General features: G+C 45.8%; 1 protein-coding gene across 4 annotated transcripts in view; it reads left to right on the forward strand.

Moving 5' to 3' along the window:
• ELMO3 (engulfment and cell motility 3) overlaps positions 1-19,819 on the forward strand; it is a 286,359-nt gene that overhangs the window by 33,343 nt on the left and 233,197 nt on the right. For all 4 annotated transcript variants that reach the window (XM_083164845.1, XM_083164844.1, XM_083164843.1 and 1 more), the window contains exons 2-3: positions 3,720-3,812; positions 4,302-4,342. In XM_083164845.1, the coding sequence (XP_083020971.1) occupies positions 3,735-3,812; positions 4,302-4,342 (119 nt within the window). In that variant the 5' untranslated portion in view covers positions 3,720-3,734. The remainder of the gene's footprint in view (positions 1-3,719; positions 3,813-4,301; positions 4,343-19,819) is intronic.

A 19,819-nucleotide genomic window follows, 5' to 3' on the forward strand; every position in this document is an offset into this window, starting at 1 on the left:
AATTTCATCCTCATGTTGCGGATTGGGAAGGACAGGGTTGATCACCCCACCCAGCAGCACCATGGAACCAGAGCCACCCTGGGGATGCCTTATCCGGCCAGCCGGCCCCCGCCAGCTGCTTGTCACTTCCCCGGCACTGGCACAGCGAGGGGATGCCCTGCAGCTGCTCTCTACACACCTCCGGGTAAGAGTGATCACCCGATACAGTCACCCACAGGTGAGGTGAGCGAGCTGGCTGGCTGGCTAATTCACTGTCCATGGGGTATGGATCCTGGCAGGGACCCGATCCATCACTCTCAGTGAACCTCCTGCCTTGTGCAGCAGTGGGGAGCAGCGGCTACCAGTTTCTAGCGCTATTTGCCAGTGTGGGAAGCGCTGCTGAATATGAAAAGAACGTCCAGATGCTGATTGGCTGAATTCTCTCCAGTCAGCGTCTGGCCAGTGTTTTCATATTCGGCAGCACTTCCCGTCACCCACCAGCACATAGCGCTACGGTACAAGCGGCCAGGCGCCACTCCCCGGTGCCCAGATACCCACTACCTGGTTCCCTGTTCCTCTCTGCCTGGATCCAAGCCCCCCACTGCCCGGATACCTGCCCCCCCCCCCCCCCCCCCCCCGCTGCCAAGATCCCTGCTCCCCACTGCCCGCCGCCATGCTGTCTTTCCCATTGGGTTGGGCCCCTAGAATCATTGGGCCCCTGGGCAGCTGCCCATCATGCCCAATGGGAAAGACGGCCCTGTTACCAGCCCATAGACTCAAGGAATGTGAGGGAAGGAGAGTAGGGGAATGACACAAAAGGATTAATAGACATCTAAACCGTAACATTAAAAAGTATAATCTTAGAGCAGAAACATTAATTCTAACTGTGGACTTCCTGCACAAACAAGATATGTAAGCTCTAAAAGGCAAGATATCCGATAACTAAACTATAATTAAACTACGGCAGGCTCCCTTATCCCGTTCTACCCCTATTAGTACCCAGAACAAATGACTTTATCCCATGGGGAAACACCTACTCTGAAAGAGGAAATTTGTCAGACTATACATTATCACTTTATATATAAACCGTGTGAAATATCAACAGCTATCTTAATTTTCTGAGCAAGCTTATATGCTGGCTTCCTCAATATACAAATTTGCATAAATTACAACACCCAAACATTCTTAAGCACCTTGGCAAATATACGCCTATTAGGTTCAAAGCTATCTATAGGTACCCCATATATAACGTTCATCCATTAGGCATTGATGGAGCATCAGAAATGTCCTCATCTTCTGCACGATGGGTTGCTTCAGTTGCAAGGTATTCCTCCGCTGCTTTGGGGGATCGAAAGTCCTTGTAACTGTTTTCGGAACCTGAAAAAATCTAAGACAGGCAGGGTACATCATATGAAATTTATGCTTGATTCTAACCATTGAAGTGCACACTGGTGAAAATGCCTGCCTAGATCTTGAAAGTTCACTGGAAAAGTCCTGGAATACACGCAGGGAATGTCCGTCCCATTGAATGGGGTTTATTTTCCTAGACACCGACCATATTAGCTGTCGATGAAGAAAGTTTGAGGACTTTAAAGATGATAACCCTCGGTCTAGCCTGGTCATGTGGTATGCGGGAACCAAGTCTATGCACTCACTCTATGACTATGTCCGAGCATTGTGCAGAAATTTTAAGCAATGAGGGAATAGTATTTCTGATAAAATTTCAAGTTGAGGACCTTTCAGAGATTCGGGAACGCCCGTAATTCTAAGATTATTGCGTCTTGCCCTGTTTTCGGCATTTTCCAGCCCTTCCATCAGCCTCTTATTATCTAATTCCAATTTACTGACAGTTTTTGCAAGGTAGTAATATCGTCAGTGTTGTTACTAATGAGGGTTTCAGCTAAATCTATTCTGACCGATAGGTTATTTAACTGTGCAGTAATATCCGAAACGGCATTTTGCAGTAAGGGTTGTATTGCCACCTGTATCACCATGGTCAGACTCTCATAAGTAATGGGATTTGTGCCTGGTTGAATCATGATGGCCTCAGAGTCTGATATGCCTTCTGTGATAGCTTTCTTTGCCGCCGGGGTTCCCCGGTTGTTATCAACGTCTGGCGCTATGTTATGGTCACCCCTCCTCTTGTCCTGTCTCTGTGGTTGTGGTGCAGGGGGGGATTTAGTTGCCGAAGAAGGACCTAAAAATTTGTCCTTCATGTCGGGTGTACAGCGGGGTGACCTGGATCTGTTCCTCTGAGTGGAATACAGGTTTTCTTTCTAATTTATTTAATTATTTATTTATTTTTTATTATTATTATTATTATTATTATTATTATTATTATATTTTTATTTTATTTGAATAATAGCAGTATAGGCATGATACCCAGGCACCAGTCAAAGTACGAGAATGTACTGGTCTTGTCAAAGAGGGGTTAATAGGCTTATTAAACAGACTCAAATTCTGAGAGTAGGTAAGGATATAGGCTGAGTGTAGTAATAATAAATACGTTCAGCTTTTACTCACTGTGATAGTTTTGACCTAAAAGCAGGTTATAGTCTGCTTGGGCAGTGTTCATCCGCCTCAGTCTCTGTCCCCAATATGGCTGCTCCGTCTAGTAAGCTGGGGGCTGTATGTGGGGAACAGTCTTCTGATGGTTTGGACCCCTCCAATTTCACAGCTGGGACTGTCGCCAGACTCTGGGGAACCAGCAGGGGAAGATTGTTTGAGGGGATTAGATGTGGCTGAATTCGGCCATTTTCTACACTATTCAGCGGCCCTGGAAGTGTGGCACGGTCAGCTGTGTAAATTTATGTCCCGGCCGCAGCGTGAATAACATGGAGAGCAGGTTGCAACCCGCGGGGACTCTGAGAGTGGCCCCCAGCTCCGCAACTCTGCTCTTCCGGCTGGAGGGTACCCTGTCGGCGGTGTAGGTGCCTCTAGGAGTGATTGGTGGTGAGCGGGGAGAGACGGGACCCAGAGCGGCGGAGAGTAGCTGCTCACCTCTCCATGCCGGAACCGGATGTCACGAGAATGTGTTCTTGATTGTTGACCGTCTTCCTTCTCTCCTTCCAGCTCCTGCCTTGGGCTTAATTACAAAACTGAAGTGCTGAGGTCAGGGGGCAGGCTGTGTGAAAGGGGGGCCGGAGCATCTGGAGTCCTAGAGTTTTAATTGTTGGGTGCCCCGGTCAAACCTAACCAACACACAGGGCTGGTGCTAGGGTGTCTACCATAACTCCATGTATCGGACTTTATATTCCACTATACCCACATAATATTGCATGCAGGATACACTGCTGACATGTACTTTGTAGTGATCACAGCCTGTAGTCTCCCCTCTCTATACTGACTGAAGCACAATAAACTGTATTACAGAGTCAATAAGCACAGGACACAGGAAAGTTGGACAGGTAGCAACAACTATGGCTGACCAATCATTTCTAATCGGTGCACAGTTTTATTGCATGTATTTCTCTATTACACATATCCAACCCATGTGTATCATATTGTTAGCTATAAAGACACTGCAGCGCCGGCCAGCCACAACCCAACTGCAGCCATTATTGCTTAATACCACCAACACTGATTTATTTCTATGTACTCTATATGCCTGCGTAATGACCTCCTCTAAACTCGGGAAGGGAGGTGATGGTGGAAACGTATGCCCCATGGTGCCAATAGCTTCTCCGAGAATTCAGATATGCTATTTTGGGAAGTAATTATTTTGTCGTCTCCACTTGCAGCAACACGCAGTCAATATGGAGCCTACTAAAAATATTGTCAAGATTGCCATTCAGATGATGGGTGCCTACCCACAACTTATTGATCTCAACCAGGTAATCTTATTACAGATTAAATGTAGATTATTACAGTTTATATATGTCCCTGGAGGTTACAGAATTTATGTATTATGGCTCAGCCATCCCATAAATATGTGGCCCAGAGTAGGTGGAAGCACTGTGCTAGATCTTGTGCTGGTGCACATTTCGTATGCAGTCAGGGGGCTCGTGGCCCAGAGTGGGAGGTAGCTACTTTTATGCAGGCTGAGTTTAAGTATAGTACTATGCGGTTAGTAATGTGAGACCTTGGTACAAGGTTTACCTCTACTACACTAAATGCCGCGCTGAATAAGGACTCCTCCTATTTGTGTATTTGTTAATTTACCTCTATTCACATTTATGTATCTTTTCCTGGTTTAGTGGCTTAAGGATAATTCTAGTTAGGGAGTACCATAAAATCTCATCTATAATGAAACTTAGGTGAATAGGCATAACCCTAATGCTATCCAATCCTTCTAATACAAATATTGTTGCCTTTTGTTTCAGAGTAAACCCTTATCAGCGGTCTTGAAGGATGTCTGTGATGCGTAAGTTCCACGAACAGATAATACATGGAAACAGTAATAATATTGTAACGCAGTGACTTTGGCCGTACCTAGAGGTGTATCAGGGTAAAGCGGTGACATTGGCCATTACTAGGGATGGATTAGGGTAAAGCGGTGACATTGGCCGTACCTAGGGGTGGATCAGTGGTAAAGCGGTGACCTTGGCCGTACTTAGGGGTGGCTCAGGGTATTATTATTATAATTTTATTTATAAGGCGCCACAAGTGTTTCGCAGTGCCGTACAAAGGAACAATACAGGGAGACAAAACTTGGCATAACATTGAATAACAAAAGTAGAGTACAAATAAAGAGCACCACAGTTCAATACACATTACAGCTTAAATATAGTATAGGAGAGCTGTGAGTGAAATGTGAGGAGAAGTGGGCTTTGACAACAGGAGGTAAGAGAGCCCTACTCGGATGAGCTTACCATCTAGTAGGAAGGGGAGACAGACAGATTACAAGAGGTGCAAGCAAGTGGGTGGTGGCTAGATAGGAGGATGTAAACAGGCAAGGGGTCGGAGAACCAGCTAGTTTATGCAGTAGAAGGGTAGGCTTTGATTAATAGGTGAGTTTTCAATGCCCGTTTGAAGCTTTGCAAGGTCGGAGAGAGTCTAATGGAGCGAGGGAGTGCGTTCCACTGAAGGGGTGCAGCATGGGCAAAGTCCTGTACTCTAGCATGGGAAGCAGTGATCGGGGTGGAGGAGAGATGAGTCGTCAGCTGACCGTAGAGGGCGGGAGGGTGTATGAATGGAGATGAGGTTAGAGATATATGGAGCAATGGAATTAAAGATGCCCCTGTATGTGAGTGTGAGGTGTTTGAAGAGGATTCTGTAGGGGAGTGGGAGCCAGTGCAGATTTTGTTGAAGGGGAGTGGCAGAATTAGAGCGGCGGGAGAGGAAGATAATCCTGGCTGCCGAGTTGAGGACAGATAGGAGAGGAGCCAGTTGGGATCGAGCGAGGCAGGTGAGGACAGATAGGAGAGGAGCCAGTTGGGATCGAGCGAGGCCGGTGAGGAGAGCATTACAGTGGTCAAGACGTGAGAGGACCAGTGAGTGGATGATCAGCTTGATGCGAGCAATGTTGCATAACTGGAACCGGCAAGAATGGGCCGGGGCTTGAAAGTGGGGTGCAAAGGAGAAAGAGGAGTCGAGAGTGACACCCAGGCAGCGGAGTTGGGGAACGGGGGAGATTATGGTGTTTTTAACAGTGATAGAGATATTAGCTCAGACATCCAGGAGGAGATGGCAGAGGCAGTTGGAAACCTCAGAGAACAGTGGGGGACAGATCAGGAGAGGAGAGGTAGATTTGGGTGTCATCAGCATAAAGGTGATATTGGAAGCCAAAGGAGTTAATCAGTGCACCCAGAGAGGAGGTGTACAGGGAGAACAGTAGGGTTCCAAGGAGGGAACCCTGAGGGCTCCCGACAGGAAGGATAGAAGGTGGTGAGGTGGAGCCAGAGGCAGAGACTGAGAAGCAATGGTTGGAGAGGTAAGAGGAAAACCAGTTGAAGACCGTGCCAGAGAGGCCAATGTTTTGGAGTGTGTGGAGGAGGAGAGGGTGATCCACAGTGTCAAAGGCAGCAGATAGGTCCAAAAGGATAAGCAGGGAGAAGTGACCCTTGGATTTGGCTGACAGCAGGTCATTGGTGACTTTCACTAGGGCAGTCTCAGTGGAGTGAAGTTGGCGAAAGCCAGATTGAAGGGGATCAAGGATGGAGTGGTCAGACAGATAGCTGGTAAGATGCCTGTAAACCAGCCGTTCTAGTATTTTAGAGGCAAATGGGAGAAGATAGATAGGGCGTTAGCTTGTGGGAGATAAAGGGTCCAGGTTTTTTAAGAATAGGTGAGACCAGAGCATGTTTGAAGGGTGAGGGAAAGATGCCAGTAGAAAGAGATAGGTTAAAGAGGTGAGCAAGGTGGGAGCAGCCAGTGGGGGAGAGGGAACTGAGGATACGGGAGGGTAGAGGGTCCAAGCGACAGGTAGAGAGGGGAGAGGATGAGATGAGGGAGCGGACTTCCTCAGCTGTGGTAGGGCAGAAGGATGACAGAGTGAGGTAGTTGAGAGGGGAGAATGAATGGGGTGGGTGGGCAGCAGAGAGGGTATGGGAGGAGATATCATGTGGGATTATCTCATATTTAGAGAGGAAGAAGGAGGCAAAGTCAGTGGCAGTGAGGGATGAAGGGAGGAGGGGTTGTGCAGGGCGAAGTAGAGTGTTGAAGGTTTCAAAGACGGCGGGGATTGGAGGAATGAGAAGAGATGAGAGATTTGAAAAAAGATTGTTTGGCAGAGGAGAGAGCAGTGCTGTAGGAGGGGAGAATAAACTTGACATGGAGGAAGTCTGCCAGAGAGTGAGATTTCCTCCAGAGGCATTCAGCAGAGCGTGCACATTTTTGCAAGAATCATGTTATTTTGTTGGGCCAGGGTTGGGGTTTAGAGTGTCGGAGGGGGACATTGTGGAGGGGGGCTACAGAGTCGAGAGCAGAGGTGAGAGAAGAGTATTAGAAAGAGGCAGCCTGGTTGGGGCAGGTCATGGTTGAAAGAAGAGAGAGGAAAGTCTCCATGGAGGACAGGACAGTAGGGTCAAGAGACCCGAGGTTACGTCTGGTGACTGTGGGTTTGGGCAATGAGGGGAGAGGGGAGGATGAGAGGGTGAAAGTGAGCAGATTGTGTCAGTCAGTGAGTGGGAAGGAAGAATTAGAGAAATCAGAGAGATTACAATGGTGGGTGAAGACTAGGTCAAGGGAGTGTCCGAGATTATGAGTGGGGGTGGAGGTCCATTGAGAAAGTCCAAAGGAGGTGGTAAGGTGAAGAAGATTAGAGGAGGCAGCATTATTGATGTCAATAGGAATGTTAAAGTCACAGAGGATGATAGAGGGGAGGTCAGAGGCAAGAAAGTGTGGAAGCCACGCAGCAAAGTTATCAAGGAAAGGGGAGCAGGGGCCAGAGGGGTGGTAGATCACAGCCACAAAGAGGTGAATGGGGTAGAAAAGGCGGATAGTTTGTACCTCAAAGGTGGAGAATGTGAGGCAGGGCTCAGGTGGAATAACTAGAAGGTGCAGTTGTGGGAGAGGAGGAAGCCCACTCTTCCACCCTGACGGCCATCAGGTCTGACCGAGTGTGTGAAGGAGAGGCCTCCATAAGATAGGGCAGCAAGGGAGGAAGTGTCAGAGGCGGAGAGCCAGGTTTCAGTGATGGTGAGAATGTTAAAAAAGTGGGAGAAAAAGAGGTCGTGGATAGTCGAGAGCTTGTTGCAGATTGATCTAGCATTCCAGAGAGCACAGGAGAAAGGAAGGGAGGGGACATGTGAGATAGGAATTAGGTTGTGTGGGTTGTGGGTGTGTGTGAGAGGTGTGGAAGTTGAGAGGGGTGAGACCTGACAGTGAGGACTGGTATGGGACCGGATCGAGGAGCCATATTTCTGTGTAAAGTTGTTCAGAGTAGTGATATAAAAGGAGGTTGGAGTTACCTAGAAAGAGCGATGAGAAGGTGATGTAATGGAAGCATGGAGAGCCTACAGGAAGTATAGTTCGGGTATAAGCGAGACAGAAGAAGTGCGTGATAGCATTTAGTTCATATGGAATTCAGTGTCCAGGTTGTTCAGAATGTAGGTGATGCTGGGTCAGGCAATTCATTGCAGTATGTTGGTTGCTGGAGTTTCAGTGGAGGATGAAGTGTTCTCTGTCCTCCTGTATATCTCCGATGTTATATAAATATAGTATGCATACTTTACTCTATAATACTTCACATCTAGAAGACTACACAGCCAGAAGGCCTCACAGCCTAGCATATAGTGAATAAATAGCAGTACAGATCCTAGTGATCCCCACCCTCTAACTCCACCCATACCTAATTGTTTTATTAAAGGTGTGATCAAAGTCAGACCACTGCCCCCACGCAGACAATTCGTGTTTACTATATATTCCAAAGGGAATAATAAAACAAAAGTTTGTGATATTGTCAATACCTAACAGAATTCAGTAGTCATAGGGAGCATAAAGTTGAGAGAGATACAATTGTGCAGCAGATTAAAGCCCATACCTAGCAGAATTTAGTAGTCATGGGGAGCATAAAGTGGAGAGAGATACAATTGTATTTGAGATACCTCAAATTGGTAACATACCCCTAGAACAGAGAATCTCAGATACTTTTGGTGACTCCAATAAATGGGTACATGGAGGTAGGCATCTTTCAAGTCTATGGACGTCATGTAGTCGCCTTGCCTTAAGTCTGGTATAATTGACCTAATTGTTTCCATTTTGAACGGTCTTACAACTACAAATTTGTTCAATCTCCTTAGGTCTAAGATGGTCCAAAAACCTCCCGTAACCTTCCTGACCATGAAGAACTGGGAAAACCACCCGATATCTCTTTGATCCCTTGGTACCACCTTGACCACTTCTTGCTGAAACATTAACTCCAAACTTGTTAGCAACGCCTCTCGCTCCTCCCTGTCTCCGGGAACTGGGGATTCCGGAAAACATCTTCCCGGCCGTCTTACAAACTCTATCTTGTACCCGGCCTGAGTGATGTCTAAAACCTACCTGTCTGTGGTGGTTTGTTGCCAGACTTGTTGCAGTAGCCTGGCTCCCACCACTACTGGCTTGGCGTCATTGGGAATCCTTCTGAAAAGAGGGTTTTCCCGCTTTCCCCCTTTGGGCTCGAAAATTTGCCCTGCTATTCCATGTTCCTCTTCTGAATGCTCTTCCTGGCCTATAGGCCCTTGCATCCCTGTAATCCTGCGGCTGAAATCTATTGTACCTATTTGCGGCTCTTTTTTTCGCGGTCTTGTCCTGGGGTAACCACACGGATTTTCCCCCTGATATTTTCGTAATCAGCTCATCTAACTGCTTTCCGAACAAATAATTGCCCTGGAATGGCAAAGACAACAGTTTGTTCTTCGATTGCATGTCGGCTGCCCATGGTTTTAACCATAAGGCCCGTCTGACCACTGCTGTAGTCGCTGCTGCTCTGGCCGCCAACCGCACTGAATCCATGGACGCCTCACACATGAATTCTATCGCCAGTTGAATGTCTTGTATCGTCTTCAACAGATCAGGTCTTCTAATTCCATCCAATATATCTGCTTCTAAACGCTTACACCAGCCTCTTGTTACCCGAGTGGTAACCGCCATTGCTGCTTCCGGCTTCAAAGATGCCCCCATCATGAGGTGCTGCTTTCTAAGACCTAGCTCTATCTTTCTGTCCATTGGATCCTTACAAATATTGGCGTCCTCCAATGTCAAGCATAGTTTTTTTGGATAAGCGTGCTACAGCCGCATCTACCTTTGGCGTCTCATCCCAGGTCAGGACTTGCTCTTTTTGAAACGGGTACATTGTCCCGATTTTTACCGGTACTGTAACCCTTTTTTTAGGCTGTCTCCACTCTTCAGCTACCACGTCTTTCAAAGACTGAGACAGAGGAAATTTTTCCCTTTTTTCTTTTTGTCCTTAAACAAAAGCTCCTGCAGGTTTAGATTTTCCTGGGGATCCTCTATATTCAGGGCTGTATGGATAAGTGTAAACAAATTATCAACCATGTCCAGATTAAAATCCGCCTCTGATTTATCCTGCCCTTGGTCATCATCACAGTCCAAACTTTGACTACATGTCTGCCCTCTTTCAAACCCATCCCTGGAGTCATCTGAATCGTCACTCACTACTGCATGTTTCCTTTTTGCAGTCATTTTGTCTTCTTTTGTGACAAATGAATCAGAGAGTGCTGTTCTAAGCACCTCGAGCAAGCTAGACATTTGTGATGTAGGGAATTGCAGAGAAAACTTGGAAGCCTCACAGACACTGCCTACGTGTTTTACTGGCAGCTGTTTATCACACAAACTACATTTTAGTATGTGTATTTTTTGGTTTTGACTTTAGGATCTTTCTCTTTACTTGTCTCCGATCTAAGACAGAAAAAGAAAAAAACACCCATTCTTAAAAAAACAATGCTCTTGTACCACCATAAGCACATATGAGACCTGGCTTACCCTGACTTTTTCCCAGACTGCCGTTTTTCCTCCTCCATGGTATCAGAGGTGCCAGCGGCGTAAGTTCATCCGAGTTGCCCGGAGGCAAGATAAATATTGGTAACCCCCAAAATACCTCAATCAGTAAGGTGTCTGTGCCCATTAGGACAGGTCATGGGATCTAATACAGAGTGTGACACTTGCAAAAATTATGTTAGAACCCAATCCGCAACATTAAAGATATCAACTGCTTTCAATTAGCTGATTCATACTTGAAGGGGAGGAGAGGTGCCCCCTTGGGAGCAGGAGCCCGGGGGCAGATGACTCCATTGCCTCCCAGAGTTCTGCCTCTGAGAGGTGCCGTACTATAGCCAAAAAAATAATTTGAGGACCATTTCACAGACTCTTAAGAAAACAATATGCCTATAAAAAAAAACAGCATACCTGCCACACCAAGAGTCTCTTCCCCTATACCACCAGCAAAAGTCCCAGTCTCCGCTTCTCAGCTAAATGCTGGATACATAATAAAAACTCATTACCGTTGGTGGTATAGTAGGAATTACTATACTTCGTTGGTGGTATAGCGCTCACCGCCGCTGCTCCCACACAGCTTCTGGCGTCCTGCGCTGATTTTCGCCCTGACTTAGGCGGAAGTCGTCACTCTTATGCGCCCCACACCTCCTGATGACGCCCCCTGCTCTCCCTGTGGATGAACGCAGGTACAGCGTGACGCGGCTGAACGCTTCCCGTGCCGCCCTTCTGCGCCACGCTGTGGACGCCGCTGCCTGTAGCTTGCCCGTGAAGGGGAACAGCATGCAGCACCCGAAGCCTGCGCTTCCTGAGGCCGGCCAAAAAACACCTCATTGTCCCTGCCAGAACGCACCAGCGGTGGCTAAGGAAAGTCTGTCCTCACAGGGTAAGCCACCAACCTCTCACTACCCAGAAAGGGAAAAAAAAGACACTGGGACCAGGAGGAGGTGCCTACTTATAGGGGATGTGTCTTTTTTTCCCCTTTCCTGATCACTACCCACGGGGGAGGAACCCATGAGGTCATGGCTGCCATGGGGAGGTAGAGGAAATAGAATTGTGCTGCAGATTGTAGTCCATACCTAACAGAATTCAGTAGTCATGGGGAGGATAAAGTAGAGATATATAGATTTGTGCTGCAGATTATAGCCCATACCTAACAGAATTCAGTAGTCATGTGGAGGATAAAGTAGAGAGATATAGAATTGTGCAGCAGATTATAGCCCATACCTAACAGAATTCAGTAGTCATGGGGAGGATAAAATAGAGAGATATAGATTTGTGCAGCAGATTATAGCCCATACCTAACAGAATTTAGTAGTCATGGGGAGGATAAAGTAGAGATATATAGAATTGTGCAGCAGATTGTAGCCCATACCTAACAGAATTCAGTAGTCATGGGGAGGATAAAGTAGAGATATATAGAATTGTGCAGCAGATTGTAGCCCATACCTAACAGAATTCAGTAGTCATGGGGAGGATAAAGTAGAGATATATAGAATTGTGCAGCAGATTGTAGCCCATACCTAACAGAATTCAGTAGTCATGGGGAGGATAAAGTAGAGAGATATAGAATTGTGCAGCAGATTATAACCCATACCTAACAGAATTCAGTAGTCATGGGGAGGATAAAGTAGAGAGATATAGAATTGTGCAGCAGATTATAGCCCATACCTAACAGAATTCAGTAGTCATGGGGAGGATAAGGTAGAGAGATATAGAATTGTGAAGCAGATTGTAGCCCATACCTAACATAATTCAGTAGTCATGGGGAGGATAAGGTAGAGAGATAAAGAATTGTGCAGCAGATTATAGCCCATACCTAACAGAATTCAGTAGTCATGGGGAGGATAATGTAGAGAGATATAGAATTGTGCAGCAGATTATAACCCATACCTAACAGAATTCAGTAGTCATGGGGAGGATAAAGTAGAGAGATATAGATTTGTGCAGCAGATTATAGCCCATACCTGGGAAGAGAGAGAGAAGAAGGGGTCACATCAGCTGAAGCATCTCCGGTATAACTCTGATGTTATATAAATATAGTATGCATACTTTACACTATAATACTTCACATCTAGAAGACTACACAGCCAGAAGGCCTCACAGCCTATCATATAGGGTAAAGTAGTGATGTTGGTCGTATCTAGCGGGGGATCAGGGTGACATTCGCCATACTTAGGGGTGGCTCAGGGTAAAGCTGTGATGTTCGCCGTATCTAGGGGTGAATCAGGGTGATGTTTGCCATACTTAGGGGTGGATCAGGATAAAGCAGGGTAAAGAACATTATACCCAGAGGCAGTAACCATTTATGTCCTTATCAAGTGGTTATTGCTGCTAACCAATGAATTGCTGAACTTGTATTAAAAGGGACTGACTTTATCACATAATGTGACCCAATCTTGTAGTAGACAGATACTGTATTCTAATGAGACTGATATTAAAAACTGGGACCGGCCAGCAATAAAGCCGATACCCGCAACTCCCCAATAGAGTTATTTCTTTGGACGTAGAATTGCACCATTATATTTAAGGACAACCACTATAATCAGAGCTATATTTTCCGCATAGGGTCAATAGGTGAAGAGTGTCGACAATTTCTGCATTAATAAAACTTCATATGTAAGAATTTCTGTCTCTCATGTGGGTTTAATCACATAGCTACATGAGATCAATACTGTAGCTTTTCTATCTGCTACACAGCCACATTGAAGCAACATTCTTTACTTTGTATCGATTATGTCACATCATGAAGGATCCTTCCAGCCATAAAATAATACATGATTAAAGGGTACAGTCAATACTAATAATTGTAAAACACCACACACAGCCCCCTCCACAGTATTTAATACATATTTTACAGAGTTAAAAAATGTTCACGTTGTGATAATTTTAATGTACAGTATTAAAAGGTAATTTTTAACCAACGATCAACAATACTCCTTTCTGTATACTTTGTGCACCAACGAAGAGACAATCTTTTTTTCTCTTTTTCCCTGCAGTGGATTAACCATTTGAGCTGTGGCGCATATTATATGGTAGTGTTCATTCCAGCACCCACCATCATTGAAAACCCATGCAGTTCCTCATTCCTGCCTGGGGCGTCGCTGTCTGCTGTGGTGTTTCTAGCACAGGTCTGGTTTGCATATCAGTGCTGATATACAGACCACACTGTGCTAGAAGCACTGCAGCAGGTAGCAACACCCCAGGCAGGGAAGAGAATCTGCATGGGTTTTCAAAGAGGGCGGGTACTAGAATGAACACTTATGTGGTTAAACCTGTCCTTACTGCTTATAATTACATACTGGCACTGCAATCAGCAGACAATGCAATGCTGCTAATATATTTGCAGTAAAGAATAAACTTTATTTTCAGGGGCTATTACATACTTTTAAGTACTATAATAAGTGGGCACATGCCAGCACTATTTTGAAGTGTCTTAACCTTTAAAGTGACACTGTGGGCGAGATTTAGTGAATGGCGATTTTTTTCCAAAGTGCGAATGGTTTGCAAATCGCCATCTATCGCACTTTTTGTAATTTGCATTCTTAGTCCAAAATCGCATATTTAATGTGTAGCGATTTTGCGCTGAAAAAGTGCGGTAATGGGCAATATGGGGCAAATATCGTCATAAAAGTGCGATTTCCGGGTTAGGTCATGTGCGATATTGTGGCCAACTGGAATGGGAATTACACAAATCCGCCTGACCTGGCCATACAACCTCCTAACCTATTGGCCCACCTTAGTCCCTTACAATACACATCACACCCCCTATACAAAGGGGCACATGCAACATTTTACCCTTTGAAAGGGAGTAAGGCCTTGGTGATGGAGAGGAGAGGAGGCATGAAACCAAACCCAGGAGGCAGAGGAACAGGCAGCAGAGGGCCAATTACCCCAACCACTGTGAGAGGTAGAGGGATGAAACTCAGCACTGTGAGAGCCAGGACAGGGAGAGGCAGCATGCTGACAGGAAGAGCTGTGGCAGGGAGAGGCCATATGGTGGAAGGTCAGCAGGTGGACATGGAGGAGGAAGATGCAGGAACAAGCTATGTGTCCTCACAGGAGGAACAGAGTGGCAGGCAGACAGAGGAGGAGCTGCAGGAGGAAGTTTATTCTGAGGTGGAGTTGGCTCAGCATGAGGAAGATGATGCAGAGGAGGAGGAGGTAGAGGAAGACGCAGGCCAGTAGGAGGAGGGTGACCCAGAGAATGAGGAGGAGGTGGATCCAACACGTACTGCCAGTGGGAGGAAAGTGCAGTTCTCCTATGAAGAGAATATGGCCCTGGTGCGTGCTCTGTTGCCACTCTATGACCGGCTGCTGGGTCCCCACCACCACCGCACAACTGTGGCACGCAAGAAGGTGATGTGGGTGACCGTAACCAACTCTGTTAATGCATTGAGTGCACACAAGAGGAGTGTGCGGAATGTTAAAAAACTACATAACAACATTAAGCGCCTCCTCAAATCCAAGCTCGCCCTGGAACAGAAAGAGGCCTGTCGCACAGGAGGCGGGCCTAGGCAGCATGTCACATTCAAGGCATATGAGAGGCTGTTACGCAGAATAATACCACCCGAGGTGCTTCCAGGCATGCACATTGCGGATACAGACAGACCCCCTACTCCACCGCAAACTGGTAAGTGTCAACACATGTACAAAATCAACTTTTCATTGTAATGTTCACCAGTAATTATGATGTATTCTTTTGTGTGTCCAATAGAAGTGTTTTTGTGGAACTACATATCCCAGAAAGGTGCCCTTATGAATGTGTTGTTTGGTAATTAATGCATTGTGGGTTTGTCTGGGTCATGTAGTTCCACAGAACAAATTAATGTGTGCTGACCTTATCACTGTCGACCTGTACTGGTTGGTCATGTGATTGTACACCTAGACACTATTTAGGTTTTGTAGGATTTTTGTGAAAATTATACATGTTGAACATGATGCTGTATATGATGAATTAAAATGGCAGCCATACTATACTGCAATGTGCTCATGTTTAATTTATTTTAAAAATGATGCTAGGCTAATATTTGCATAATTTCACAATGTTCAAGGTAACTTAGGCCAGCATACTTAGCTTAAACATATTAACAGTAGCCTGAAAAAATAATGCACTTTAAGTGGAAATGTCCATATTGCTAAATCTGCCATTTTGTTTTCATAGCTCCAGACTCCCAGCCTGCTGTTGTGGTTCATCCATCTCATCGCAATATTGGTGATTTCGACCCTGCAGGTGAGTTGTGATATTGTTATGCAAAGCATTTTTTAATATAACACATGGCTGAAACCTACACCCTGCTCTGTTCAATTACACAACCATGCCTGGGAGTTTAAACTACGTTGCACATCCTGATAACTAATAATATTTTGTGAAGCATGTGTTCTACCTAACACGTGCACTTTACAGTTACAGTATGATTGTCATGTGTTTGGACAGCACATGACATTGCAATGGCCGATTAAAGTGTTTGAAATAAATTTCTTAAAAAGACAGTACTATGGAATGTGTAATTTTTAAAAAAAGCAACAAAACTAAGCATTGTTATAAACATCAACCATAGTTTCATGCGCACAGCGTCTATTCTCGCATGAAAATGAGGCCGCGGCTAATTAGCATAAGCCGCACCCCTTTGCATAAGCCCCGCCCCCGCGCGAGTGTCCCTATTTCATACGGACAGAAGTTGGGAGGTATGGCTTTTTTGTAACATTGCACAGGGCCATTTGGGGACTAATGCACACCCCCTGCAAGGTCTGCCATACCTGCTTTGTCCTTGCCTTGATACATGCTGGTACCTAGGCCCTTTCAATGTAAGTAATCCTAACATGGGTGATGTGTATAATTCATTGGTAAAGGTACAAAACACAGGTGCAAGGGGTGGAGTTGCCATGGAGGCCTGTGATGAGGGGATTTTAATGAATTGGTTAAATTACATGGTACTTACACTCTGCAATGGTAAATGCTGGACCCTTTGAAATGTCTGTAACAGGCCCTAATTAAATCACATTATTCTCCTTGTAAGGCAAACACAACCTTTGAAGGTAATATTGCAATATTCAAACACAAATCAAAGTATGGCTTAATTATTAAAGAGAATGACACCATGGTTGCAGGTAGCAAAAATATTTTACTGGCTGAAAAAAGGCTTTTTTATGCAAATGGCACTAAATAGTCATATTGCACTATGTCATCAGGAATACGGATGCATGTAAATTAACAGAACAATCCACAATATGTATACCCTTAAATATTTTTGACCTGATACCGGGAAATGCCACCCTTTCCAATAGACCCATACCCACCTCTAGTATGTACACTATGACGGGGGGGGGGTTGCGGGGGGCGGGGGAGAGTGGGTGACCCACTCATGGGTGTGGAGGTCACGCTTCTGCTTTGAGTAGATGTGGTTTGTTGCTGACCTAACAAATTGCTTGCACTTAGGCTTAACTGAGTTTGTAGGGGCATTAACACAGTTGTTTGCCCATTAATAGATTGGGTCTGTGCCAGCATATTTTCATTACGTTTACCAAAATTTGTGGTTTGTCCCCTAGTGGCCTGCCCAATCTCTCCCAAGCGTGTGTCTTTTGTGGATGCAATACGATTTTATGTACCTACACTTGCACGCAGACTTTGATACTTTTCTTATTTGCAGGCCAATGCTTTGCACATACCCCTTCATTTGCTCAATTTTGAGGCTCTGAGACTCCATAAAAAATATTTGCTTCTCTTTAAATGTGTGAATGGATCTGGCCAAATCTTCAGCATTGGTAGCTTGCAGGAGTGGGGCCTGCTGCCCATGTGACCGAGTATAGGGCGGAAAATGGATTGGCTCTGTTCTTTGTTGTGCAGGTTCCAATGTGCTGACAGGCTCCAGGATTATTTCACTCCCATCATCCAGCATGTGTTGGCTCTGGCATCGGTTGTGATGTTCCTACAAATAAGATTACAAAGGTAAATATGTTATGCTGAATTTTGGTTGGTGCGCAATGGAAACTGAGTTATACAGTAATGGTGTGTTCTGCAAGATGCATATTGCATCTATGTGGTGGATTAGTAGTTCCACCATAAAGGGACTATGGTTGATGTTTTTTAACAATGCTTAGTTTTTTTTTTTTTTTTTTAAATGACACATTCCAATGTACTGTCTTTTTAAGGAATTAATTTCAAACAATTTAATCGGCCATTGCAATGCATACCTCCCAACAGTCCCGATTTTAGCGGGACAGTCCCGATTATCAGGGCCTGTCCCGCTGTCCCTCACACGGCCGGCAGTGTCCCGCGGTGAGGGGGGGCTGTTGGGAGTGTCAGGATGTGCAAAGTAGTTTAAACTCCCAGGCATGATTGTGTAGTTGAACAGTGCAGGGTGTAGGTTTCAGCCATGTGTGATATTAAAAAATGCTTTGCATAACAATATCACATCTCACCTGCAGGGTCAAAATCACCAAGATTGCGATGAGATGGATGAACCACAACAGCAGGCTGGGAGTCTGGAGCTGGAGCTATGAAAACAAAATGGCAGATTTAGCAATATGGATATTTCCACTTATTTTTTCAGGCTACTGTAAATATGTTTAAGCTAAGTATGCTGGCCTAAGTTACCTTGAACATTGTAAAATTATGCAAATATTAGCCTAGCATAATTTTTTAAAATAAATTAAACATGAGCACATTGCAGTATAGTATGGCTGCCATTTTAATTCATCATATACAGCATCATGTTCAACATGTATCATTTTCACAAAAATCCTACAAAACCTAAACAGTGTCTAGGTGTACAATCACATGACCAACCAGTACAGGTCGACAGTGATAAGGTCAGCACACATTCATTTGTTCTGTGGAACTACATGACCCAGACAAACCCACAGTGCATTAATTACCAAACAACTCATAAGGGCACCTTTTTGGGATATGTAGTTCCACAAAAACACTTCTATTGGACACACAAAAGAATACATCATAATTACTGGTGAACATTACAATGAAAAGTTGATTTTGTACATGTGTTGACACTTACCAGTTTGCGGTGGAGTAGGGGGTCTGTCTGTGTCCGCAATGTGCATGCCTGGAAGCACCTCGGGTGGTATTATTCTGCGTAACAGCCTCTCATGTGCCTTGAATGTGACATGATGCCTAGGCCCGCCTCCTGTGCGACAGGCTTCTTTCTGTTCCAGGGCGAGCTTGGATTTGAGGAGGCGCTTAATGTTATGTCGTTTTTTAACATTCCGCACACTCCTCTTGTGTGCGCTCAATGCATTAACAGAGTTGGTTACGGTCACCCACATCACCTTCTTGCATGCCACAGTTGTGCGGTGGGGGTGGGGACCCATACCCTCCAACATCTGAAGTGTAAAATTCGGTACACACCCAGAAAGGGGGCGTGGTCATGGATAAAGTGTGAGTGCTCACTGTAAAGGGGATTGGTCACCCCCTTTCCGAATCTGTACCCGGCATTTAAAATACAATGTGAGCGCTAATAAAAAGTAAAGTGCAGCCTCCACTCGCCGGGCTGCAGGTGCTCATCCGACCCCCCTGTCATGCTGGCAATCGCACCCTTGCTGTTCAGCTCAGCCTGAGGCAGCTGAGCTCTGTGCGCATGTCCCCTTGGGAATGGGTGCTTGGCCAGGGGAGAGGGCGCCAGGGATAAACAGACAAGCCCAGAGCCCGAAGGAGTCCGGACAAAAATGGGGAGAGTGCACCAGGACTGACAGCCGAGCCTAGAGCAGGACAAATACCAAAATTCGGTACATTCGGTACAGTCTTCATTTGCCGGTACAGACCGTTTAAAAACGGTACTGTACCGGCAAATTTGGTACAGTTGGAGGGTATGGGGACCCAGCAGCCGGTCATAGAGTGGCAACAGAGCATGCACCAGGGCCATATTCTCTTCATAGGAGAACCACACTTTCCTCCCACTGGCAGTACGTGTTGGATCCACCTCCTCCTCATTCTCTGGGTCACCCTCCTCCTCCTCCTCCTCCTGGCCTGCGTCTTCCTCTACCTCTACCTCTACCTCCTCTGCATCATCTTCCTCATGCTGAGCCAACTCCACCGCAGAATAAACTTCCTCCTGCAGCTCCTCCTCTGTCTGCCTGCCACTCTGTTCCTCCTGTAAGGATACATAGCTTGTTCCTGCATCTTCCTCCTCCATGTCCACCTGCTGACCTTCCACCATGTGGCCTCTCCCTGCCACAGCTCTTCCTGTCAGCATGCTGCCTCTCCCTGTCTTGGCTCTCAGTACTGGCTGTGTGAGATACAGTGCTGACTCTCACTCCCCTACCTCACAGTGGTTGGGGTAATTGCCCTCTGCTGCCTGTTCCTCTGCCTCCTGGGTTTGGTCTCATGCCTCCTCTCCATCACCAACGCCTAACTCCCTTTCAAAGGGTAAAATGGCGCTTGTGCCCCTCTATATAGGGGGTGTGATGCGTATTGTAAGGGACTAAAGGTGGGCCAATAGGTTAGGAG

This window comes from Crinia signifera, chromosome 11 (assembly GCF_055691185.1).
Source record: "Crinia signifera chromosome 11, ASM5569118v1, whole genome shotgun sequence".
NCBI lineage: Eukaryota > Metazoa > Chordata > Amphibia > Anura > Myobatrachidae > Crinia > Crinia signifera.